General features: G+C 39.8%; 1 protein-coding gene across 1 annotated transcript in view; it reads right to left on the bottom strand.

Moving 5' to 3' along the window:
• Positions 1–5,864: 5,864 nt before the first annotated feature.
• POLK (polymerase (DNA directed) kappa) overlaps positions 5,865–25,385 on the bottom strand; it is a 44,036-nt gene continuing 24,515 nt past the window's right edge. The window contains exons 7-15 of the mRNA XM_014965059.1: positions 17,916–18,119; positions 16,072–16,196; positions 15,724–15,890; positions 14,202–14,234; positions 12,216–12,312; positions 10,814–10,985; positions 9,027–9,983; positions 7,779–7,830; positions 5,865–7,679 (exon numbers count right to left, since the gene is read on the bottom strand). Of these exons, the coding sequence (XP_014820545.1) occupies positions 7,595–7,679; positions 7,779–7,830; positions 9,027–9,983; positions 10,814–10,985; positions 12,216–12,312; positions 14,202–14,234; positions 15,724–15,890; positions 16,072–16,196; positions 17,916–18,119 (1,892 nt within the window). The 3' untranslated portion in view covers positions 5,865–7,594. The remainder of the gene's footprint in view (positions 7,680–7,778; positions 7,831–9,026; positions 9,984–10,813; positions 10,986–12,215; positions 12,313–14,201; positions 14,235–15,723; positions 15,891–16,071; positions 16,197–17,915; positions 18,120–25,385) is intronic.

Here is a 25,385-nt window from a genome sequence, read left to right as displayed (position 1 = left end):
AAAGAGTCAGGAAAATTAGCCCAGCTTATGTGCTTCTACACAAATGCACGCAGCATGGGCAACAAACAGGCGGAGCTGGAGGCCATTGTACAGCAGGAAAACTATGATATTGTTGCCAATAACAAACATGGTGGGAAGACACACACAACTGGAGTGCTGTTATCGACGGCTACCAACTCTTCAGAAGGGATAGACAAGGAAGGAGATGTGGTGGGGTTGCCCTCTATGTTAGAAACACATTTGAATGCATAGAACTTAATAATGGAAGTGACAGGTAGAGTGTTTATGGGTTAGAATCAAGGGGAAGGCCAACAAGGCAGATATCATGGTGGGAGTTTATTACAGACCCCCAAACCAGGATGTAGTAGCTGATGAAATATTCTATCAGCAACTGGCAGAGCTCTCACAATCACTCACCCTTGTTCTTGTGGGGGACTTCAACTTCCCAGACATCTGCTGGAAATATAACACAGCAGAGAGGGAACAGTCCTGGAGGTTCCTAGAGTGTGTGGAAGACAGCTTCCTAACACAGCTGGTGAGCAAACCAACCAGGGAAAGCGCCCTACTAGACCTGCTGCTTGTTAACAGAGAAGGTATCATGGGGGACGTAAAGGTTGAAGGTCGTCTCGGGCAGAGTGATCATGAAATCATAGAGTTTTCAATTCTTGCAGAAACAAGTCAGAGAGCCAGCAGAACTGCCACCTTGGACTTCCATAAGGCAGACTTTGGCCTGTTCAGGAGAATGATTGAGAGTGTCCCTTGGGAGACAGTCCTGAAGGCAAAGGTGCCCAGAAAGGTTGGTCATACTTCAGGGAGGAACTCTCAAAAGCCATCCCCAGGTCCCGTAAGATGAACCGTCAGAGAAGAAGGCCAGCCTTCTTTGGCTGGACCTCAGGGAGAAGAGGAAGGTCTACAGTCTCTGGAAAAGGGGGTCGGCTACTTACAAACAATACCAAGGTGTAGCAAAGATATGCTGTAGAAGAATTAGAAGGGCAAAAGTCCAAGGAGAACTTAACTTGGCAACAACAGTTAAAGATAATAAGAAGGGCTTTTTTCAATATATCAATAAAAAAAGGAAGGCCAGGGAAAATGTGGGCCCGCTGATGAATGAGGTGGATGCTTTGGTGGTGGAAGACACAGAGAAGGTGGAGTTGCTGAATGCCTTCTTTGCTTCGGTCTTCACTGCCAAAGCTGGCCCTCATGAATTCCAGACCCTGGAGGCAAGGGAGAGGGTCTGGAGAGAGGAAGACTCCCCCTCTGTTGGGGAGGACTGGGTTAGAGACCACTTGGCCAAACTGGACATCCACAAGTCCATGGGCCCTGATGGGATGCACCCACAAGTGCTGAGAGAACTGGTGGATGTTATTGCTAAGCCACAGTCTATCATTTTTGAGATATCTTGGAGAACAGGAGAAGTGCCTGAGGACTGGAGGAAGGGAAATACCACACCAGTCCACAAAAAGGGTAAGAAGGAGGACCCAGGGAACTACAGGCCAATTAGTCTCACCTCTGTCCCAGGGAAAGTAATGGAGTGGCTCATGCTGGACGTCATCTCCAAACACATTGAAGATCAAGAAGTTATCGGTATTGGTCAACACGGATTTACCAAGGGTAAATCATGCTTGACCAATCTGATAGACTTCTATGATGTTGTAACTGGTTGGCTAGATGAAGGGAGAGCAGCAGATGTCATCTACCTTGACTTCAGCAAGGCTTTTGACACTGTTTCCCATAACATCCTCATTAGAAAATTAAGGAAGTGTGGGATAGATGAGGGGGCAGTGAGATGGATTGAGTCCTGGTTGTGTGACAGGACTCAGAGTGTTCTAATTAATGGAGTGGGGTCAAGTTGGAGGCCTGTGACCAGTGGTGTCCGTCACGGGTCAATACTCAGCCCAGTCCTGTTCAACATATTCATAAATGACCTGGACAAGGGGACAGAGTGTATTCTCATCCAAGTTTGCTGATGATACCAAATTAGGAGGGCTGGCTGACACCCCAGAGGGCTGTGCCACCATCCAGCATGACCTGGACAGGCTGGAGAGCTGGCAGAGAAGAACCTAATGAGGTTCAACAAGGAAAAGTGTAGGGTCCTGCACCTGGGGAGGAAGAACCCCAGGCACCAATACAGGTTAGGGATGGATCTTCTGGGAAGCACTACTGAGGAGAAAGATGTGGGAGTCCTGGTAGATAGCACACTTTCCACGCGCCAGCAATGTGCCCTTGTTGCCAAGAGGGCCAGTGGAATCCTGGGCTGCATAGGAAAGAGTGTGGCCAGAAGGTCGAGGGAGGTCATTCTCCCCCTCTACTCTGCACTGGTGAGGCCACAACTGGAATAGTGCGTCCAGTTCTGGGCTCCCCAGTTCAAGAGGGACAGGGAACTACTGGAGAGAGTCCAGCGTAGGACTACAAAGATGATTAAGGGATTGGAGCACCTCCCTTACGAGGAAAGGCTCAAGGAGCTGGGACTCTTTAGCCTGGACATGCGAAGACTGAGGGGAGACCTTATTTATGTGTGTAAGTATCTAAAGGGTGAGTTGAAGGATGATGGAGCCGGACTCTTTTCAGTGGTTTCCAGCGATAGGACAAGGGGCAACGGGCTCAAGCTGGAACATAGAAAGTTCCATTCAAATATGAGAAAAAACTTCTTTAGGGTGAGGGCGACAGAGCCCTGGAACAGGCTGCCCAGGGAGGTCATGGAGTCCCCTTCTCTGGAGATCTTCAAGACCCGCCTGGATGCAGTCCTGAGTGATGTGCTCTGGGCATTCCTGCTTTAGCAGGGGAGTTGGACCAGATGATCTCTAGAGGTCCCTTCCAACTCTGACAATTCCCTGATTCTACATACAGTCTAGAAACATCAGCTCTTAGTTTCCAGTTCTAATTACTGTCATGCACTACTACCTCACAGCATGTCCCTCCTCTCTTACGTAATTTCGCCTGTACAATTACACCTTATGTGCTAAAGCTTCACACAGTTTACCACATTCTCTAACCACTTCCCGCAGTCTTGACTCTTCCAAACGGCCCCAGTGGCCTGCACAAAAGGCTGATGCAGAAACCAACACAGATACAGGATCCAGAACAAACGCAGAGCAAGGGAGTACTGAAACGTCTTCTTCACTTGCCTTAACAGAGTGCTCTCTCCACCAGAACTCAGAGCACTTTTTAAACATGTAAAATATCAGTAGTAATAAATACATAAACAAGTAGAAACAATGTAAAGAAAAAAGATAACACAAAAGCATGTTGAATAAAGAAGAAAGAGGAACAAGCAAAAATTATGTTCTGTACGTAGTGAGTACTGTTTTTATTAAACCATGTATTAATCTGTATTAAGCTGTGTATTTTTATTGAAAGTATGAAGCTTCGCAGGTTTCTGAATCCCATGGTGCATGAATTGTCATCCTCCCCCCTCATGCCTTATGGTTTACAGCTACCTGTTGCCACTTGCCTTTGCTTATGAGTCTAATTAGAACAATGAAACAGAGAGGTCAGTCTCAACAGGTGCTCACGTACACGACCAGCAATCAGAAAAGACAGGGCAGAGATCCCCTGAGCATCAGCTGACCAACAAACTGAGGCACCTGAAGATTGCTCTCTAGGCTTGCTTGAAGGCATATGGACCTGGACAGGGTTGAGAGACAGGCCCGTTGCAAAACTCATGAAGTTCAACCAGGCCAAGTGCAAGGTCCTGCACCTGGGTCAGCACAATCCCAAGCACAAATACAGGCTGGGTGGAGAATGGTTGGAGAGCAGCCCTGAGGAGAAGGACTTAGGGGTGTTGGTGGATGAGAAGCTCAACGAGCTGGCAAAATGTGCTGGCAGCCCAGAAATCCAACCACATCCTGGGCCACATCAAAAGAAATGTGGACTGCAGGCAAGGGAAGTGATTCTACCCCCCTACTGGAGACATCTGGTGAGATCCCCCCTGGAGTACTATGTCCAGCTCTGGAGTCCTCAACACAGGACGGACAAGGACCTGTTGGAGTGAGTCCAGCAGAGGGCCATGATGATGATCAGAAGGCTGGAGCACCTCTCCTATGAAGACAGGCTGAGAGAGCTGGGACTGTTCAGCCTGGAGAAGAGAAGACTCTGGAGAGACCTTATAATGGCCTTCTAGTACCTGTAGGAGAGAGGGGGAGGGACTATTTATCAAGGAGTGTAACGATAGGACAAGGGGTAACGGTTTTAAACTGAAAGAGGGGAGATTTGGATGAGATATTAGCAAGAAACTCTTTACTGTGCGGGTGGTGAGGCACTGGAACAGGTTGCCCAGGGAGGTCATGGATGCCCCATCCCTGGAGGCGTTCAAGGCCAGGCTGGATGGGGCTTTGAGCAACCTGGTCTAGTGGGAGGTGTCCCTGCCCATGGCAGGGGAGCTGGAACTAGGTGATCTTTATGGTTTCTTCCAACCCAAAACATCCTATGATTCTATGATTTTTGATGGCTCCAACCTTTTGCTTGGATCTGCATACTACAATGTGAGAAAGAGAGGCAGAGATGTGATAAACCATCCCTCAAAATGATTCCAACATGGATCAAGCTACAGGTTGACCAATTCAAGCCCCAACTCTGCCCTGCTGATGTTCCTGCCTGTTACTGACATTTCAAAGTGGAATATCAGCAACTCTAAGAACAAAACAGCATAAGCCAAAGTATTTCTATATTCCCAACAGAAATGTTTCTAGAAATTTTGAGACACTCAGGCCAGACAACCAATAACCACAATTGGTCACCATGACGTACAGCCACAGCAAGACACTCTGTAGGCAAGATATCTCAAAACTCAAAAGTAAATAAAGATATTACTACAGATAGAAACAAGCACATTCAATAGGAAAATACTATTCTACAGCCTAAATTTTTGTGTAGTGATAAGACAAGATAAACTCAAGCAAGTCCTGTTCTTATGGGGGCATCTCTATGGCTGTCCCACTTCTGCCAAACATCCTCCTTACAGATAAATGCTTTGTGGCCAGGCATACGCCACCTGCATTCCTTTCTTCAGAAATGGTGGAGAGAAGAACATGAAGATCACAGAAATGTCATCCTTTTTCTCTATGATTCATAACTAAAAGAGGAATTCAAGATAATGTGTATATCTACCTTAAACAAGAGAGAAACTTACACTACACAAAAGTTCTCATTGGCTGTCAACCTAACTCATTCACATGCTTCAGAACTGTGGATATACTGAGTGCAGAATGTCTCACACATAAGGAATAGTTTATACATGAAGTTAAACACAGCTATAAAGAAATTTCCAGATGCTAATGAAAACAGACTTTAAGTTAAGGTCAATTATATAACACACACACTGAGAAAAATGCAAAACAAAGTCTTACGCTTCTTATGCTTACTATAAGGAATGAGATGAAAAATTGTATCACAGATGTTTATGACAATACTCGATCATGTACTGAAAGCTGCCTTCAGATAAAAACAGTAATTTAATATTTGTAATAAATGTGGTATGAGAAAGTATAAGGAACAGGGGAAAAAAAAAGCTTCTGTTTTGCATTGCAGTAAATAGTTTACATGGAAAACATTAATATAATCTCACCGACCACCTTCTGTAAACTCACAGAATCACCTTTCCAGACGGTATACTTCTACATACATCTCAAAAGACATAATTCCTGGCTTTAGAATCCTACTGTGAGTTTTATTTGCACATCATTTCTAACATACTCCACAGCGTTAACTTCATGACACTCTGTTAACTCTATGACACTTTTTTTAAACAGATAGTGAGACAAATTCTGAGGCTAAACCAAACTAATGCCATTTGTTCAAGCCCCTCAAGTAGCAAGTAATGTATATGTAAAAATGCGCATTTTAAAGAAACACACACCATGACAAGGTAATACTTAGATTCTACACTTTATTGAATCACACAGATACAAACTATCAAAGGGAGAGGTGTTCACTTTCTAAACAGCAGTAGTAGCTTAAGTCATTGTTTCCTCAGTTGCTTTTATGTCTTTCCTACCAAAAGCTTCCAGCTCCCACCTCTGTCAACAGAACAGCTCGTGCTGAATGCTCATTGACCTGGTTTAGAAAAAGTCAACTGAGTCAGCTCACGTAGTCTGAACTAGTCCAGCTGATTTGGTCCGAAGCAGATAAGGGAGCACTGACATGAATTCAAATGACAGAGCTCTGGGTACTGTGGCATCTGGCAAACAAACAGATGAGCAGGCAGAGATGGTGAAATCATTTCAGCAAGTCAGGAAACCAAAAAGCACATTCTGGACTCAGCCTGAGCATCCGAGACATACCAGGTACACATTTGCTTGTTTAAAAAACAAACAAACCCCGAAGTACTTTCAATACAGCTAAACAACAAAACATGCTTCTATAGTAGCTGCTTCTTTTAAAGATTTTGCAATTAAAAAGCCATTTATATTTCATAGAGGATTGTTTGACATTGTTTGTATAACTTATAAGAAATATGCTATCATCATAAATTATTTGCCTGATAAATACTTAATTATATTAAAATTTATGCATTTAAGCAATTTGGTGTGAACAGAAAAAAACCTAAACAGCCTATTTTAAATATCTGCACTTCACAACTTCCTCCTTTCACATATGTACTGATAAAATATCAGTTATTCAGAAATACAAAATATTTTTAAAGAGACAGGTAAACAATAAGAAGATTCAGAATCTTATTTGCACATCATTCATATTATTATTGCACCATGAGACCTTTCATTTAGAGTAAGTTTAGTCCTACTGACCATTAACCATTTCACAATTGTGAAGACAACTGAAGTTCTCAGTGTCTTTGGAAAGGCCAAGGATCAAACAGCATTTATCTGACTAACCTGGAGGAATTCTCTCATCAACAGATTTATTTTTTAAATCAGTGAAGTCATCCTGTATCTCAACACAATGAGTCCTTCAGGGTTGGTCCATCAACTCTAACTGAAGTGATTTTCAGTGGCAACAACGAAAGCTTGACTATGCTCTAAATTCTTGTTCTTCTCCTTTGAAACTGTGAGACCAATCAAGCTTGAAATCAAGCAACTTGGATCTTCTTTGTTATCACACAGCTAATACCACAATTAAATTTGGTGTTGAATTGTCCAAGGAAGCGTCAGCCTGAGCTACTATGGCTACCAGAGGCAATACAAACAACAGAGAGAAGATGGCAGGTCAGGTGTGAGAAGAGGGCCTTCAGTAAGCACAGCACGGCACCCTGGCTAATGATTCCTGCTTTCCAGGGAGCTCTCCCTAGAGGCTTGCTCAAAGGCAGCTCTAATCTCCCTGTTCTCTTTGTTGAACAGCAGAGAGAATTCATGAGGCTGCTCGTGACTCTAACAAAGTTCCACACGTTCAATAACAACAAAGTTGAAGTGCTAGTGAATTTTGATTCTCAGAAACAACTGGGGAAAAAAAGCATTATTCTCAAAAAAACCCAAATTACCTTCAACTGTAGCTCCTCTTCTACCTCAAACATCATGTTCTTTTTACACAGACATGCAATGGCTCCAAAGTAACAGGTACCTGAATCCTACCACCAATGCTAGATTAATTTGCAGTCATAAAACACTATGAAATACTTCATATAGAATATGTTGTTACACAGTCATTTAAAAAACATTTCAATTGTATGCTTGGAATTGCACGACTTGGCTTTTTTTGATACTGACTGTGAAGTTGTTAGTCCAGACCTGAAGTTAAAGAAAGACAAAAAAATGGTAAGAGGAAAAAATACACAATACATACCTACACAACTTTTACAACACTAAATATTTCCAGAAAACCCCTACCTTTTAGTTCCTTGTGATGGATTTGTGCACTGCTGTCCTCTGCTTAAACCTCCTGAAAAGTAATTGGAAACAACCAAAATTAATTCTGTCAATAAAGAATGCTTCAGAAATCATATACATAGAAATCATATAAATGGCAGAACTTTTAAAAGAGAAGGTTTGGGTAAAGCTTTTCTTACCCCCCTCCCCCCCTTTTTTTTAAGATAACCAAATTTAATCTGTCTCAAGGAGCAGATAACATTTTATTATGTGCAGTTCGAGAACTGTAATTTATATTAACATTTTAAAAAGAAAAAAAACCCAAGCCTTTAGCCTATTGAACTCTAAGAGACTAATCTGAATCTTGTTGTAGTTTTCAGATATACCTCAGTGTAATGCAGTTGATTTTCAAGACAGTTGTTCAAAATTATTTTCTTTATCCTGCAGGAGGGAAAGACTCTTTGCCAACAGTGAGTTTTTAAGTTAAAACAAAGCCTGTGTGCACATGTAGCAACAATACAGCTTATAAAATTTTCTCTGCAAAAAGACTGATACTGTAAGCCTTAATTGTGTTTTGATAATTCTAACACACCAGCATTTTAATTTCCTCTTAAAAATCTCCCAAGTTAGATTAGGGACAAGGTACTTCAAGCAGATACTTAACTACCTGCACATGTCCTCTAATCTAGCCACAGGTTAACTCTTCCTCAAAACGAGAAACTACTTAAGTAAATAAGCTACTGTTTTCACATGTTACAGGTGCAGTTACATGATATATTTTATTAGATGTAAAACAGGCACATTCCTGCCTTTATGCTTTAGTTCACCACCTCTCTGTTTTTGCCAACACATTATATAATGGAACTTTTCTCTCAACTGAATCTCTGAAACAATCCAAGATGAAGGTGGTTTCATTGATTCTCACTTAAATCTTGGGGGCCTTACAAACACTTTTCCAAACATGCTTGGGGGGTAGCAAACATACGATTTACAGAAATAAGCAGTAATTCCTATGTCACCCTTGTGGAAAATGAGAATGCACTATTTAATTTCCACCACATTCATAAATCTCGTTTTTCCTGAAAACTGATTTGATATTTTCTAAAGTAAAATGTTCACCCTTAAACAGGCCTTACTCAAATTAACTTGTTGAAAAAATCTCAAAGCCCTGTGTCCTGTTTTGAGGTTCAAGTATACCACTACCAAATCATTTTAATGGTACAAGCAGACAATTTGAATAATCAAATATATCCTAATGTGGATACTTACCAACTCTGTTTGAATTTTCTGTATTAGAAGTCTTAGCAGGAAAATCTTTTTTCTCTGTGAGCTCCTGGATAAGACCTTTATTTAAGCAGACATCCACATGTCTGTTAAATGACACAAGACTGGTGGTTTTCTGTTGTAAATTACAAACTGGACAAACAAGAATGCTGTCTTCTTTGGCTTCAAAGAAACAGGATGAACTATTTTTTTCTGTATGTTCAGTCTTTTCAAAATGGTCTCCCTTGCCTTGTGAAATTCTTTTGGTGAAAAGACACTGTTTCATACACACGTTTCTAGCAATATCACTGAGATTGCTAGGCTGTCTTTCTCTGTGAGGTTTATCAGGTATTATCTGAGTGAATTTTTCTGTGCTACTGCTAGCAGAGTCGTCAGATGTACTTGCAGACTGGTCTGTTCCTGCTAGTTGATCTGTTTTATTTATTTGACATTCATCAACATTTTCATTTTCAAAGTGCAGAAGAAAGTTGAGTGTATTTTCTCTTGAATTGTCATTCTTGGATATTTCCGTGGCATCTTTAACAACAGTCCCATTGAGGCACTCATCAATATGCCTATTAAGCTCTTCCAAATTATTGCTGCTTTGCTCCTTAAAGCAAACAGGGCAGGTGAAGGTCTTACACAGATTAGAATTCTGTACGTCTGTGACTTTCTTAGTTTCTTTCACAAAATTTGCTGATGATTTCTGATCATGAAAGAGCTGCTCACCTACAGTTTCATTTGGACGAAGATTCTCACTGTTTAGTTGCCTTGCAGCTCGCTTTTTATCAAAAAAACTCCCTCTAGGAGATGCTTCTGAACTTTTTGTGAAATATTGTTGGTTGGACTTCCCTGGCTGCAGCCCAAGAAAACCATTTTCTCTTCCTGATTTTAAGAAACTTTTAATGCTTTTTTGTTGATACTTCTTCTCTTCTTCACTTAGAAATCCTGATACTCGTACACCTAATGATGAAAATCAAACTTATAATACCAATTTTATGAAAATTTAGTATTAATTCTTAGTTAACACCTTCTGATGTGTACATCCAATCAATAAAAGTGCATTTTATCTTTAAATGGAGGCTATACTACCTGCAAATGCTAACAATGGATCACAAGGTCTGTACAGACCCAAACATGTGCCCAACCATATTATTAATTTCAATATCCACGAAGTTGTAACTGATTGTACCATGAGGCTATAAACTTAATACAGTTATATAGAATTCAGTCTGAAAGAGAGTTTTTCATGGTGTTCCCACCAAAATATATTTTCAGTGCATTCTAATACCATAGACAATAAGTTCTGGATATCACTGAATGGTCCAAGCAGAATACATAAGCATCTGATACACACAGGTCTTAGAATCAAAACACTGATTTTACTTTCAACAGAAATTTTGAATTTCTTGCAGACCATAACATCTTCAATTCTAGAAGCACTTTTACTTAAAGCGTTTGTTTCTAAAAGAAGTTAGTGACAGAAATGACCTGTTACTGTGACGCAAAGCAGATTTAAAAGCTCTTTTAAGACAGCAGAATTAAGCACTGCTGTGTGTTAAGATTCTACTCTCTAGCCAATCTTTATGTTGTTCCAGGGCTAACAGGTGGTAGGAAAAGTACAATCTAAATTACTAAGACACCCTGAGTCACCATTCAGCACTTTACAACTGTTTCACTTTGCAAAAACTACCAGGGTAACAAAGAAAGGATAAATCCATTTATACAGATTTTACTTTAAAGTACAATCTATTACTTGGATACATTATAAGATCGAGTTTGAAATACTTTACCCATAAGTCTTATCCGTAAGGGGTGAGGAGCAACACTATCAATTTCCGTTCCTAACAAGTCTTTAGCAACAGCAAATATTTCCTCCTCAGTAGAAACAGAAGACAGCACAGTTGAAGCTCTTGTTTTCACTTCAAAGTTCACATTCTTTAGCTTCAAGGTAACAGTTTTACCCTAGGGAAAAAAAAAAAAAAAGAAAGAAAAAAAAGAAAAAAAAGAAAAAGGTTAAGCATGTCATATATAGTACAGAAACAATTGTTATGTAGCATCTATACAAGGGCCATAAAGCCATAGGCAAAACTGTGGGACTGCCAAGAATTCATCTGCAAGATTCAGCACTTGCTCCTAAACTGCTGCCAAAGTCAAATTCTCTGAACTGGGTCATTTGGCTATGGTTCCCAGCAGACCATCTGCCACCAGTGCCTGTTCAATAGATTTTGCTCTGGCTACAGTCATAACTTCTACCCTGTCTACAAAAAAATATTTCGTCACTTGGAAACTTTCAGTGCAAGATAACTTACCTCTGCTGGGAAAACTACTAAGGACATGTAAGTGACATCCAATTAAGGATTTGCTGAGAACTTCTTTCCTCCTGCATGATGCTATCAGAGCAACACACAGCTTCTGTGTTTGGCACAAATATTCCCCTAGCAACACCTTCCAAACCATTTATGTGATTTAGTGTGTCCATCCAAATGTAAACAGATGGCACACCTGTTGTTCTGGTGCCTTTGTAAGCTTATCCCTTTGTTCTTCTTAGTTGATGATTTCCCTTAAACCTATCATATTTTGAGAACCATCTTTTATGGATGAAGAATACTAATTCTTTTAGGTCTTAAATGTTAGTCCTTGCTTTACCATAAAGACCTTCATAGAAAATATCAACTGTTCTTCCCATATGCTAAACAGAAATTTGGGGAGAAGGAATACAGAGACTCTTCCTACAATTCATACCACTGAATGGCATGAATAACTTGTCAGCAAGTCTGGGACATGTGAACTTCTTAAACTACTCTACTGGCTATTGACTGGATCCTGTATGAATATGTGAAAGAAACACAGTGTTTTAAATACATTAGTAGTGTATGACTAACCAAAGCACAGCTCATAGACAATCAGTGCTATTATTTGTTTATAAACATTGCTTTTAGCAGAAAATGCCTATGCGCTAAATAGCTTAGTTAATAAGTTTAATGTTTTCTATGCATATCATTAGAAAGCCACCTGAACAATATAAAAATGCTGACTAAATCATTCTAAACACCTGCAATTAAAGAATGGAGTCTTCTGAAGATAGATTGCATGGTATGACGCTGCTGAGAATATTCACCCTAATGTTGCATTTAATAACTTTAAGTGCGAAGTGTTGTCTTTTTGCAAATAAACAAAGAATAATCTAAATACCTTAAGTCCCTCTTTCTGTAGGTCTTGAGCAAGGTCTCTGCAGAGTTCTCGACACAAGCTGTACTGGTCTTCTGCTGAGTTCATTTCACTGAATGTTCTAAGATAAAGATACAATCTTTTTTTCAGTATGCAGTCTAAAATCTCTTCAGTGGCTGCCTTCTAAAAGTATTTTTTGTACAGTTAAACAAAACTACATCAGCAGAAGGTCATATAGGTTTGAGTGTTTACTTCAAGGAAAAATGGACATTAATATGATTATACAGAAAGATTTGTTACACATTTATGTGTTTCAAAATGTTTGCAAAGCCCTTCAAATAATGAAATAATTTGGCTTTCAATTTTTCATGTGCTCTTTGAAAATGTATCAGATTTAAGGTCATTAATGCTTTAATATTTGTAAGAGAGAATTCTAACACCAACTGAATTTATGGAGGCAGCCAAGTTATTTGTATTTAATCTTGTTTGTACAGTGCTATGTAACATCAGAAGAAAGAAAGGATTAGAAAGTCAATATCAGAGCCAAGTATCAGAAATAAATAATGCAGATGCTAAGAAAAAGATGCCAGCTAGGGTAATTATGTCTAGCCACAGAGGAGGAAAAGCTATCTTTCTGCCAAAAACATTGCTAACTGCCTTTGCTAGAGCAAGGAAATTACAGTATTATTTTTGTTGTGCATCTGCTTTTTAGTAATAACATGAGAGGAAAAGCAACCTTCAGTTAGTAGTGGTTTTAAGAGAAGTGGGAAGCAAAACTTAAAGCCACCAGATGCTTTTAGAATGGTCTCACAGATCCATTGTTTCAAGCCAGGCCTTCTATTTATGAGTGTAAAGTCCCTATAGTTACATTGGATTTCACATCTCTGAGTTATAATTAGGTTTACCTGATCATATTGAAAAGTCATCCCCTATTATGATTCATGTTCCCCTAAGAATTTTTGCATGCTGCCAAAGTAATGGGGTGGATATTTTACTGGGGGTCCCATGCCATTATCCAAGGAGTAACTCGTGTTATCCTGGCAATGCTGCAGTGATTTACAGCATTGCAATGCTGCAGTAATTGGGAAGCTGTAAAAGTCCAAAGTTTGGAAGGGGCGGGACAGAGAGAATGTTTTTTCAGGCCCATCTCTTACTCCCATATAAACTAGTTTCACGATTACAGCAGCCCATTGACATCTCTGGTCTAAAATGGTTTCCCTTAGGGAAAAAAGAAGGAAGAAAAGCAGAATGGTACAATAGGCTACCCAGATTATCAGTCTGCCTGCAAACCAGCACAAGACTACAGCCATACATGTCTCAGCTCCGCTGGTACTAAACTTTACGGGGTTTACATAAGCTGCCCAGCTTTGAGATTTAACTATTAAGTCGCAAAAGGAATAATTTCTTTTTTTCTTTTCTAAAAAGAGACAACAAGTGAGGATAGGGATAATTATTGCGGTGCTCTACTGATTCTACCTGCAGTATTTCCTTTTTTAAAAATGAACTTTTGGAAATTACATACACCACCACCCTAAGGAACTCTACACTGGTAAAAACTTAAAAGTTAGGAAACATAACCAATTTTAGTTAACCATGCAAAATTACTGTCAGCTTTGCAAGTCTACCCTACGCTATACTTGCCACGCGTATCACTGCAGGCTACTAGACTGATGTTGACATTAAACTGGAACATATAAAAGAAACTTCAAGCCCTTATATATTTCCCCCCTATATCACAGCTTAAAGACCACTTTGATGTATTAACGGTATTAGGAGAATCAGATGATGAGAAAAGAGAACATGCAAACCGACAGAAGTAACTCCATAATATTCTGAACCCAAGGAAAATAAATAATTTAAGCTTGAATATGATTTAGTGAGCTTGTTGTATATGCAGTTTTCCAACACATAAATACACAATGAAATTATATGACTAAGAAAAGTATACACTACTTGTCACTAAGTAGGTTTAGTAATTAATGTAGCTTTTTCAATGTTGAAGAAGCGTACCTTTCAGTGCTCATACTTTTTCTTTCTCCATCCCTTTAAAAAGAAAGACAATTTATTACACTCACTTTACCTAGAACTGTTATCATTCCAATAAACTCCAAGACAATCAGTCATGCTTCAGTAACTACCAGCAGCCCCGTCTATAAAATCTGGATGTTAACTTTCTCTACACGTCTTGTACATCAAGTTTAAGTGAATGCAAAACAGATAATGTTTTTTTTTTAAAAACTTAAATTACTGTAGATGTAATAAAGACATAAATAAGCCACAGACGTCAATAAAATTTGTAAAAGGAACCCAAAACCCCAACAAAACTCCTCTCTCATATTGGAATGAGTCTTATTTAAAAGCAAAACTAACTACAAATCCTATGGTTTCTCATCTCACTGTAAGTGCACAGCACTGCTATTAAAATCCCGAACATGCTATGCATATTTGAATATTTGTTTATCTAAGGAATTAATTTTACTTTCTCACAAAATTATTGCCAATGTTAAAGGTGATGTGTTAGGGCTCTTTTTGTTGGTTGGTTGGTTTGTTAGCTTGTTCTTTCCCAGGAAGATCTATTACTACCAGACATGTAACAGGAATAATATGGAATAGGTCCTTCAGAAGTGCACAGAACACTTTGGAACTTCTAATGAAACTGAATCACTGTCATGCTGTTTTTAAATATAATTTCAGTAGTTTGGGAAGCATAGAAAAATATTTATGGAAGGAATATTTAAAAGAAAGCCAATCCTAAATTAAGACTTGTTTACACAAACAGCAAAATGCTGGGGTTTTTTAAGAACACGTGTTCCATGTTTATATCCAGGTTAGGTTTAGAAATGATACATATTATTGAAAGGACGAGTTCACTACTAAGACTTATTTCTCCTCTCTACACAGGAGGCTAAAAAGCCGTTAAAGTAGTATGAATCTTAAAGAAACAGATATGAAGGCTATAAAATCTTCAGTTCTACTCCAGCAAATTCACAAGTTGATATTGCAAATATGTACGTATACACAATAGAAGACACAGAAACTTCAGTCTCTTTCATTAGAAATATGCCAATTTACCACCAGAGAAAATCAGATAGCAATGCAATTTTTGTTACAATCAGATAAAAATAAAAAACAATGAATGTCTATTGTTTTTATAAAGAAAACAGGACTGAACACCTCTGCTTAGGAAAACTCATTTCTCTTTAGCTGTTTTAGTAATTATGAGGTTATTTTAAATGATACCAACTTGATTTCTTGATATACACTTGATGCACAACTTCTCTGACAGACTTTTTGGATTTCATATACTAGACATGGCTGTACAAACTTTTCCTTTTTAATATTCAGTTGTTGTGTGTATCTTAGCCATAAGTATAATAATAACAGGTATCAGAGACCTTTTGAAATACATTAAACAAGCCAAATTTTCATAATATTTGTTTGTCAATAAAACATTTCTAAAATGCACAGTATGTGAGATAAGGAAAAAAATTAGAAACATATAAACACAGGAGAAAAAAAACCCAAAACATACTTTTCCAAATGTGTTGAACCCAAACCAAGGGAAATATCCAAGAAATTACGCCAAGATGCTTCTGAAAAAAGCAGAGAAAGCAGTGCCCTCTGCTGGTAAAGTTCTGAGCAAGTCACAATTCCTAGGGCTTTTAACATCTTCTCGGTTACTTTGCCTATACCCGGCACCTGAAAAATAGTTAGTATCATTATAGAAACTATCATTATGGTAGATCCAATACCAAGAACAATTTAAACCAAACACAATTGGCCAGATTACCTAGAAAAGTATATTTCTTCAGTAGAAATTTTGCTTTTAGAACATAAGGAACATACAAGGTTACATGGTAAATATCATGGTATATCTTACCTTTCTAATGGGCAAGTCTTTCAGGAAGTCTAACACTGCTTGTCTCTCAGGAGCAATTCTGCACTGCCCATTAGGTTTATTACGATCACTGCACATTTTTGCTAACATTGTATTCGGTGCTATTCCTTAAAAACAAACAAACAAACAAACAAACAAACCCCCTATTTTTAAAAAATACAAGACAATTTAATTTCAACTGTCCAATATTTAAAAGCTGAAGAGTAGCCTAGACGTTTGGCAAAGACTAAACATATGAAAAAGAATGACTATAACTGATAATCAGATTTGTTACAATTCTGAAAAAAAAATTGTATTAGACATGTGAGAACATAAATACTTGTGGTATATTAAATATAATGGATGCACCAGATAAAGTGTACCTACTATTTTAAGACAGTCAGGGTAACACAACACGCGCTAATCAGTCATGAGAGGTTAAATACCAAGTGTTTAAAAATAACATCAGTTACATGATTGAATGACTTTATGATAGTGATTATAGTAAGACAAAAGGAAATGTTTACAATAGCACTTATAATGCATTCTAAATAAGGAGGAGATATTTTCTCCTTGTTTTTCAGCAAAAAGACTTAACTAATTTTGACAAAATGTACCAAATTATCTTGTGGGCTACCACTGCTACATAGTCTTTTTGAAACACACATTTATTTCACTGACACTTGTAGAGATGAGGATCTGCTCTTTTCTATCAAAGTAACTGTTTTTACAAATGAACTCTGCAATTGGTTTAGCAAGAAAAATAGAATTATTCTGCGCTACCCCCCCTGGAGGACTAAATTTTTATTCGCTTACTGATAAAATTATTTAAGAAGGTATACGTAATTCTATTTATTACTGATTATCAGTATTTTTCAATTAGCTTTCTAGCTATTTTTCGTTTCTGTGATTAAAACCCCTGATGTGCTTATAAAAGCTATGTCTGTTTTCTAAACACTAACTTATTCCTTAAGAAGACAAAATTTCAATAGAACAAAAATAATTTTGCTACCACTCATGAGATAACACACATGGGAGGTCGGTCTCATCTGGCTTCTTCCTACTACTGCTCCTTTAGGTTTGCTTACATTCGACATTTCTTTGGCCTTCTACATCTGCTTCATAAAGCTCATTACTCCCTGATGCCTCACTGACCTGGTTAGGAGAGCAGTTTGGACGGCATCAAACTAAGTGGCTAGGGGCATACAGTTCCTTTAGTGACCTAATCCAGATTATTATCAAAATAGTTGAGACTTACAGGTAGATTGCCTGAAGTCAAATGACATAAAACTTGAATAATCCATATTAAAAAGCTAGTGAATAGTTTGTTGACTTCCACACATATTTACTTCTCTGAGAACTAATTTTTTAATGAATTTTGATATTGCCTTAAGCAAGGAACAGTGGGGAGAACTGTTAGAAATAATTAACAATATGGATCTGATATTCAAACTAACAGCAATTTAGCAACCACTGACAGATTTCAGTATGACCACTATTTCACGAAAACAATTTACTTGAAACACTAAACCAACAACCACCAGTGCTAAGATTAACTCCTGAGTGCACTGGCCATTCTTCCACACCACTTATATTTCAAGAAGAAAGAAGCAAAAAAATGATGTAACTGTTTCTATGATTAAAAAACAAGAGTGTCTTTGATAGCTATATCACTTCTTGAAACACTTGAAAGTCATAGTCTTTGCAGATTTGCAAAGAGAGCAAATTACTTTGCGGCACAAGAATACTGTGGCAATGCTGATTTCTTAATTAATGCCCTCTAAGATTAGAGTAGGAGACATTCTGGAAATACAAAGCATTATTATTATTCATATGTGTCTGAATACCTGCACTAGCAGTCAGTTGAGTTTTCTGCTCAATTCTAAAGCGAATTTCCTTCACAACTTCCTCTGCAGAAGTTCCAAAGACAATTGATTGATCTCTTTGTTCAGGGTGGTTATCCATCAGAGGTGTATTTTCTTCAAACAGTACCGGTGAAGAAGAGTATCCATCTTCATTACATTTGGCAGACATGTTTATATCATCTTTCTCTATGTTAGGTAGAAACACAAACAATTAATCTGTCCATGTGTGTTCTATACGGATGGATCTCAGGGGAAAAAAGAGAGTTTGGAAGAAGGAGCAGGCAACTCAGGAGGACTACAAGTATGACATAAGCTTATCCAGGGAGTAAATTAGAAGGGCCAAAGCCCAACTAGACCTTAATCTGGCTACTGCCTCAAAAGGCAATAAAAATGTTTCTGAAATACAATAGCAACAAAAGGAAGGAAGGCTAAGGAGAATCTTTATCCTTTACTGGATGCAGGAGGAAATACAGTGGCAAAGGATGAGGAAAAGGCTGAGGAACTAATACCTCAGTATTTAGTAGTAAGACCGGTTGTTCTCTGAGTACCCAGCCCCCTGAGCTGGAAGATGGGGAGCAAATAATAGGCCTTCCCTATGGATTATTCCATAATCTAAGAGGAAATGGTAAGCAACCTGCTACTCCACTTAGACACAGAAGTCTATGTGGCTGGATGGGATCCACACAAAGGTACTCAGGGAGCTGGTGGAAGTACTCACCAAGCCACCTTCCACTAGTTATGAGCAGTCCTGGCTAAACAGAGAGGTACCACTTGACTCGAGGTTAGAAAATACAACACCCATCTACAAGATGGGCCAAAAGGAGGATCTGGGGAACTACAGGCCTGTCAGTCTGACCTTGATGCTGGGGAACATTACGGAGCAGACCATCCCGAGTGCCATCATGTGGCACATACATGTGATTGGGTGCGGTCAGCATGGGTGTATGAAAGGTTGGTCCTGCCTGACTAACCTGATCTCCTTCTATGACAAGGTGACCCTTCTAGTGGATGTTGTCTACCTAGACCTTAGGGAATCCTTTGACACCATTTTCCACAGCATTTTCCTGGAGAAGAGGCTGCTCATGGCTTGGAAATGTGTACACTTCATTGGGTAAAAAACTGGCTGGATGGCTTGGCCCCGAGTTGTGGTAAATGGAGTTAAATCCAGTTGGTGGCCAGTCACCAGTGGTGTTCCCCAGGGCTTGGTATTGGGGTCAGTTTTGTTTAGTATCTTTATCAATGATCTGGATGAGGGGATTGAGCGCACCCTCAGTAAATTTGCAGATGACACCAAGTTAGGTGGGAGTATTGATCTGCTTGAGGGTAGGAAGGCTCTACAGAGGGATCTTGACAGCCTGAATCAGTGGGCCGAAGACAATTGTATGAGGCTGAACAAGACCAAATGCCAGGTCCTGCACTTGGGTCACAACAACCCCCTGCAGCGCTACAGGCTGGGGGAAGAGTGGCTGGAAAGCTGCCTGGAAGAAAAGGACCTGGGGGTGTTGGTCAACAGCCAGCTGAATATGAGCCAGCAGTGTGCCCAGCATGGCCAAGAAGACATCCTGGCTTGTATGAGAAATAGCTGGCCAGCAGGAGTAGGGAAGTGCCTGTCCCCCTGCAGAGGCCACACCTTGAATACCGTGTTCAGTTTTGGGCCCCTCACTACAAGAAAGACACTGAGGTGCTGGTCCAAAGAACAGCAACAAAGCTGGTGGAGGGTCTAGAGCACAAGTGTTATGAAGAGTAGCTGAGGGAACTGGGGTTGTTTGGCCGGGAGAAAACGAGGCTGAAGGGAGACCTTATCGCTCTCTACAATTACCTGAAACGAGGTTGTAGTGAGGTAGGGGTCATTCTCTTCTCTCAGGTAACAAGTGATAGGATAAGAGGAAATGGCCTCAAGTTGCGCCAGGGGAGGTTTAGTTTGGGTATTAGAAAGAATTTCTTCACCAAAAGGGTTATTAAGCATTGGAGCAGGCTGCCCAGAGAACTGGTCGAGTCACCATCCCAAGAGGTATTTAAAAGATGTGTAGATGTGGTGCTTAGGGACATAGCTTAGTGGTGAACTTGGCAGTGTTAGGTTAAAAGTTGGACTCAATGACCTTAAGGGTCTTTTCCAACCTAAAGAATTCTATGATATTATTTACTGATTTCTTTCTGCAGTGTCTGAAGAGAGTGCATTAGCAGCTTCATTTTTTCTGTTTGAAAAAAATAAATCATTATTCAGCCAAAGTGATTGCATCGGTTTTTTGTTTCAAGAGAGGAAAGTCCGAACTGCTTTATTCTTAATGTGATTTAAGCTTGGCTGAGATTGGAAGAATTGGCTAGGACACTGGACGTAACTTCCAGAAAAGCAACAAGGTTTAATGGCCTGTTGCTGTAGCAGCAGAAAAGCATAAATATTTTGGCATTATTTTTGCTTCATGTCAAGTGAACGCCAGATGCTCCCTTTTTTGGTGGAAATAAAAATCTTTTGTAAAAGTTTTTCAATATTCTCCAAAGAAAATCAGGGATTTGGAATATCTGGTTCTAGAATCATCAGCCTGGGGAGCTTGTTTTTCACTGCAGTCATGGTAGAACAAGTAATGTCAGCAGCCCTTTGTCTACTACTAACTTTACTACTATGGTTTCACATTCTAAGTGCTTGCTTGTTTTTCTGAAGAACAAGGATGTCAGAAGTATGAAGAGGCACATGACTCCACATCAGTGATATTTATTTTGTAAAGACTATGCCAGTTTGTTTCTTTGTATTCCATTAATGCTTTTAGTAGTAGTGTATCCTTGATTATCCTCTTAATTGAATACTGATAATATAGATGTTCCGGTTTGTACATCAATCAACCATTTGTATAACTCCTCCTTTTTTATTACTCCCTATTGGGTATACAGTTGTGGATGTGGTTCCAACTCCATCTTCTACAGCCAAGTGAAATCCAGTCATTCTTAAGCATTACTGTAAGTCCTGCAGTGCTCATGACTTCATACATTTTTAATCTTGTAAAATAATCATGTAACCAGAGCTTACACATACTGTCTTTGCAGACAATTTCTCAAGTTTCTGATGTACAGGACCCACTACAGTATTTGAGGAAACAACTTTCCAAAATACAAATAACCTTTAAAACAGCAAGTTTATTTATTCTACAACTCCTTAACTCGTAAGATTATTACTATTTATTTGCAAAATTATCATGTTGAACTGCAAAGGAAAATATACACTTAAAACAATTAGGTTTAGTAAACCTAGTACCACTTTTCACACATTTTACTCAAGTTAAAAAAAAGTAAGTCTTCCAAGTCCAAATTATTAGCACCATACCTTTTATGCACAGGTGAATAGGAGAGGAAGTTAACCTGTAAACTAAGAAATCAGAGGTAGAGAGTATACAAGAAGACAAATTATGGAAGGACTTAAGCTGCACCCATTGGAAGCGCAGGCACTTATCTGAAGCTTGTATGTTATAAGTTATCTGAAGTTATAACATTTAGCTTACATATTATATGCATATGTGACCAGTAACACCTGCTCCCCACCCCAGGTCATGTGGTTAGCAAACTAATGCCATTTTATAAGGCAAACAGCCATTCTCTGGGACCCAGTAGGTCATGTATTTGTTTCCTTTCCCCTCATTATAAGGCGCTGAAGGTCCTGTGCGCCCAGTAGACAAAACAAACAGGTTTATGCTTCCCTGCCCTGCAGGCCTCAAGGTTCATGGGTGCCAGGCCAATTACTCCATTCCTTGCTGGCCTTGAAGGTCTCAGGCACCAAGCCAATGTGGGTTGATGACCCCTCCACAGAACAGGGAAAAACATAACAGGTCCCAGAGCACTGTCTGTAAAACCAAGCAGTTAAAATCCTAAGAGGACGTGACCCAAACTGCTGCCAGGCAGAGAGAATGTGACCCCCCGGATGGAAAAGGACACCTCCACCATCATCTGCTTCCTCCGAGGACTGAGGGAGTGACTCATATACTTTTAAGTGATTTTTGAGTCTTGATTGTGATTGTTACATTGATACAGCCAACCATGCATTAAGATTTGACCCAGTCTGCAGAGGGTCCAGATGACTAGAAATTATAAGTTTTAAGTTGTATTATAAATTCTGTAGTATGCTAGTTACATTGTACTTCATTGATTCTGCTTGTAGAAATCCTGTGCTAGTCTAATCATCAAGTCTGTACTATACTAATCATCAATTTCCTGTTAAGAAAACAAAGCTTTAAACTGTAACTATGATTTAGTGGCGTCACCATTCTGTCAATGATGCCTAAAAGAAACCATCTGTTCCCTTAGTGCCAGGAGACTGCATAAGAAGAGAGTAATTTGCTTACCTTTTTCTCTAGTGCTTTCTGTGTTAAAAAAGAATCTTCTCTTATCTTCAGGCCAGTTCAGTCTTTCCTCCAAGTGCTCTGTTATGTTCAGGTAGGCTTCATCTAGGCCCATAGGCATAAAATTGGGATCATATTCGGTCAGTATTTCTCTAACCTTGATAAACACATAGTGAAAGTTAAAAGCCTTGTTGCTGTAAGAGCAGATCTTGAACACAGAGTTATGAAGGGAACAAATGTACTCTGAAACTTCAAGATGACCAACCAATATTAAAGACATTTATAGAACAAACTATTCATTGATATTGGACAATTACAGTACTGCTTCTCACAAGTAGCAAGATATCAATAATAAGTGAGAACTCAACAGATTTTGAGCACTGTATTTTACTGCAGAGGTCATTGTGATCAGTGTGTAAGGATTCCACAGGCACTAGATTCACAGACACTGCAGTAACCATCTGAACAAAACTCTGGGGACCTGGGATCTCAGCAAAGCACATGAGCTGATGCATCTTTCTGTGCACTGTGTGTCAGACATAGAATCACAGAACATCATATATGCAAAGGTTTAAAAAAATACAAGACCACTCAAGTTTTAACTTATGTTCAAACTAAAGTCACAGACAATGTTTTAGAGCACTGGTTAATGCCACAGACAAAACTTCTTAGAAAAATCTTTAGTGATAAGTCCATCTTCCTAAAAGGCAACATAATAAATAGTATGACATAAGCTTATCCAGGGAGTAAATTAGAAGGGCCAAAGCCCAACTAGAACTTAATCTGGCTACTGCCTCAAAAGGCAATAAAAATGTTTCTGAAATACAATAGCAACAAAAGGAAGGAAGGCTAAGGAGAATCTTTATCCTTTACTGGATGCAGGAGGAAATACAGTGGCAAAGGATGAGGAAAAGGCTGAGGAACTAATACCTCAGTATTTAGTAGTAAGACCGGTTGTTCTCTGAGTACCCAGCCCCCTGAGCTGGAAGATGGGGAGCAAATAATAGGCCTTCCCTATGGATTATTCCATAATCTAAGAGGAAATGGTAAGCAACCTGCTACTCCACTTAGACACAGAAGTCTATGTGGCTGGATGGGATCCACACAAAGGTACTCAGGGAGCTGGTGGAAGTACTCACCAAGCCACCTTCCACTAGTTATGAGCAGTCCTGGCTAAACAGAGAGGTACCACTTGACTCGAGGTTAGAAAATACAACACCCATCTACAAGATGGGCCAAAAGGAGGATCTGGGGAACTACAGGCCTGTCAGTCTGACCTTGATGCTGGGGAACATTACGGAGCAGACCATCCCGAGTGCCATCATGTGGCACATACATGTGATTGGGTGCGGTCAGCATGGGTGTATGAAAGGTTGGTCCTGCCTGACTAACCTGATCTCCTTCTATGACAAGGTGACCCTTCTAGTGGATGTTGTCTACCTAGACCTTAGGGAATCCTTTGACACCATTTTCCACAGCATTTTCCTGGAGAAGAGGCTGCTCATGGCTTGGAAATGTGTACACTTCATTGGGTAAAAAACTGGCTGGATGGCTTGGCCCCGAGAACCTGATCTCCTTCTATGACAAGGTGACCCTTCTAGTGGATGTTGTCTACCTAGACCTTAGGGAATCCTTTGACACCATTTTCCACAGCATTTTCCTGGAGAAGAGGCTGCTCATGGCTTGGAAATGTGTACACTTCATTGGGTAAAAAACTGGCTGGATGGCTTGGCCCCGAGTTGTGGTAAATGGAGTTAAATCCAGTTGGTGGCCAGTCACCAGTGGTGTTCCCCAGGGCTTGGTATTGGGGTCAGTTTTGTTTAGTATCTTTATCAATGATCTGGATGAGGGGATTGAGCGCACCCTCAGTAAATTTGCAGATGACACCAAGTTAGGTGGGAGTATTGATCTGCTTGAGGGTAGGAAGGCTCTACAGAGGGATCTTGACAGCCTGAATCAGTGGGCCGAAGACAATTGTATGAGGCTGAACAAGACCAAATGCCAGGTCCTGCACTTGGGTCACAACAACCCCCTGCAGCGCTACAGGCTGGGGGAAGAGTGGCTGGAAAGCTGCCTGGAAGAAAAGGACCTGGGGGTGTTGGTCAACAGCCAGCTGAATATGAGCCAGCAGTGTGCCCAGCATGGCCAAGAAGACATCCTGGCTTGTATGAGAAATAGCTGGCCAGCAGGAGTAGGGAAGTGCCTGTCCCCCTGCAGAGGCCACACCTTGAATACCGTGTTCAGTTTTGGGCCCCTCACTACAAGAAAGACACTGAGGTGCTGGTCCAAAGAACAGCAACAAAGCTGGTGGAGGGTCTAGAGCACAAGTGTTATGAAGAGTAGCTGAGGGAACTGGGGTTGTTTGGCCGCCTCACTACAAGAAAGACACTGAGGTGCTGGTCCAAAGAACAGCAACAAAGCTGGTGGAGGGTCTAGAGCACAAGTGTTATGAAGAGTAGCTGAGGGAACTGGGGTTGTTTGGCCGGGAGAAAACGAGGCTGAAGGGAGACCTTATCGCTCTCTACAATTACCTGAAACGAGGTTGTAGTGAGGTAGGGGTCATTCTCTTCTCTCAGGTAACAAGTGATAGGATAAGAGGAAATGGCCTCAAGTTGCGCCAGGGGAGGTTTAGTTTGGGTATTAGAAAGAATTTCTTCACCAAAAGGGTTATTAAGCATTGGAGCAGGCTGCCCAGAGAACTGGTCGAGTCACCATCCCAAGAGGTATTTAAAAGATGTGTAGATGTGGTGCTTAGGGACATAGCTTAGTGGTGAACTTGGCAGTGTTAGGTTAAAAGTTGGACTCAATGACCTTAAGGGTCTTTTCCAACCTAAAGAATTCTATGATATTATTTACTGATTTCTTTCTGCAGTGTCTGAAGAGAGTGCATTAGCAGCTTCATTTTTTCTGTTTGAAAAAAATAAATCATTATTCAGCCAAAGTGATTGCATCGGTTTTTTGTTTCAAGAGAGGAAAGTCCGAACTGCTTTATTCTTAATGTGATTTAAGCTTGGCTGAGATTGGAAGAATTGGCTAGGACACTGGACGTAACTTCCAGAAAAGCAACAAGGTTTAATGGCCTGTTGCTGTAGCAGCAGAAAAGCATAAATATTTTGGCATTATTTTT

The sequence above is a fragment of the Calidris pugnax genome, unplaced genomic scaffold (genome assembly GCF_001431845.1).
Source record: "Calidris pugnax isolate Ruff unplaced genomic scaffold, ASM143184v1 scaffold273, whole genome shotgun sequence".
Lineage (NCBI taxonomy): Eukaryota > Metazoa > Chordata > Aves > Charadriiformes > Scolopacidae > Calidris > Calidris pugnax.
The sequence above is the reverse complement of the archived record's forward strand: the minus strand, read 5'-3'. Positions and strand labels throughout refer to the sequence as shown.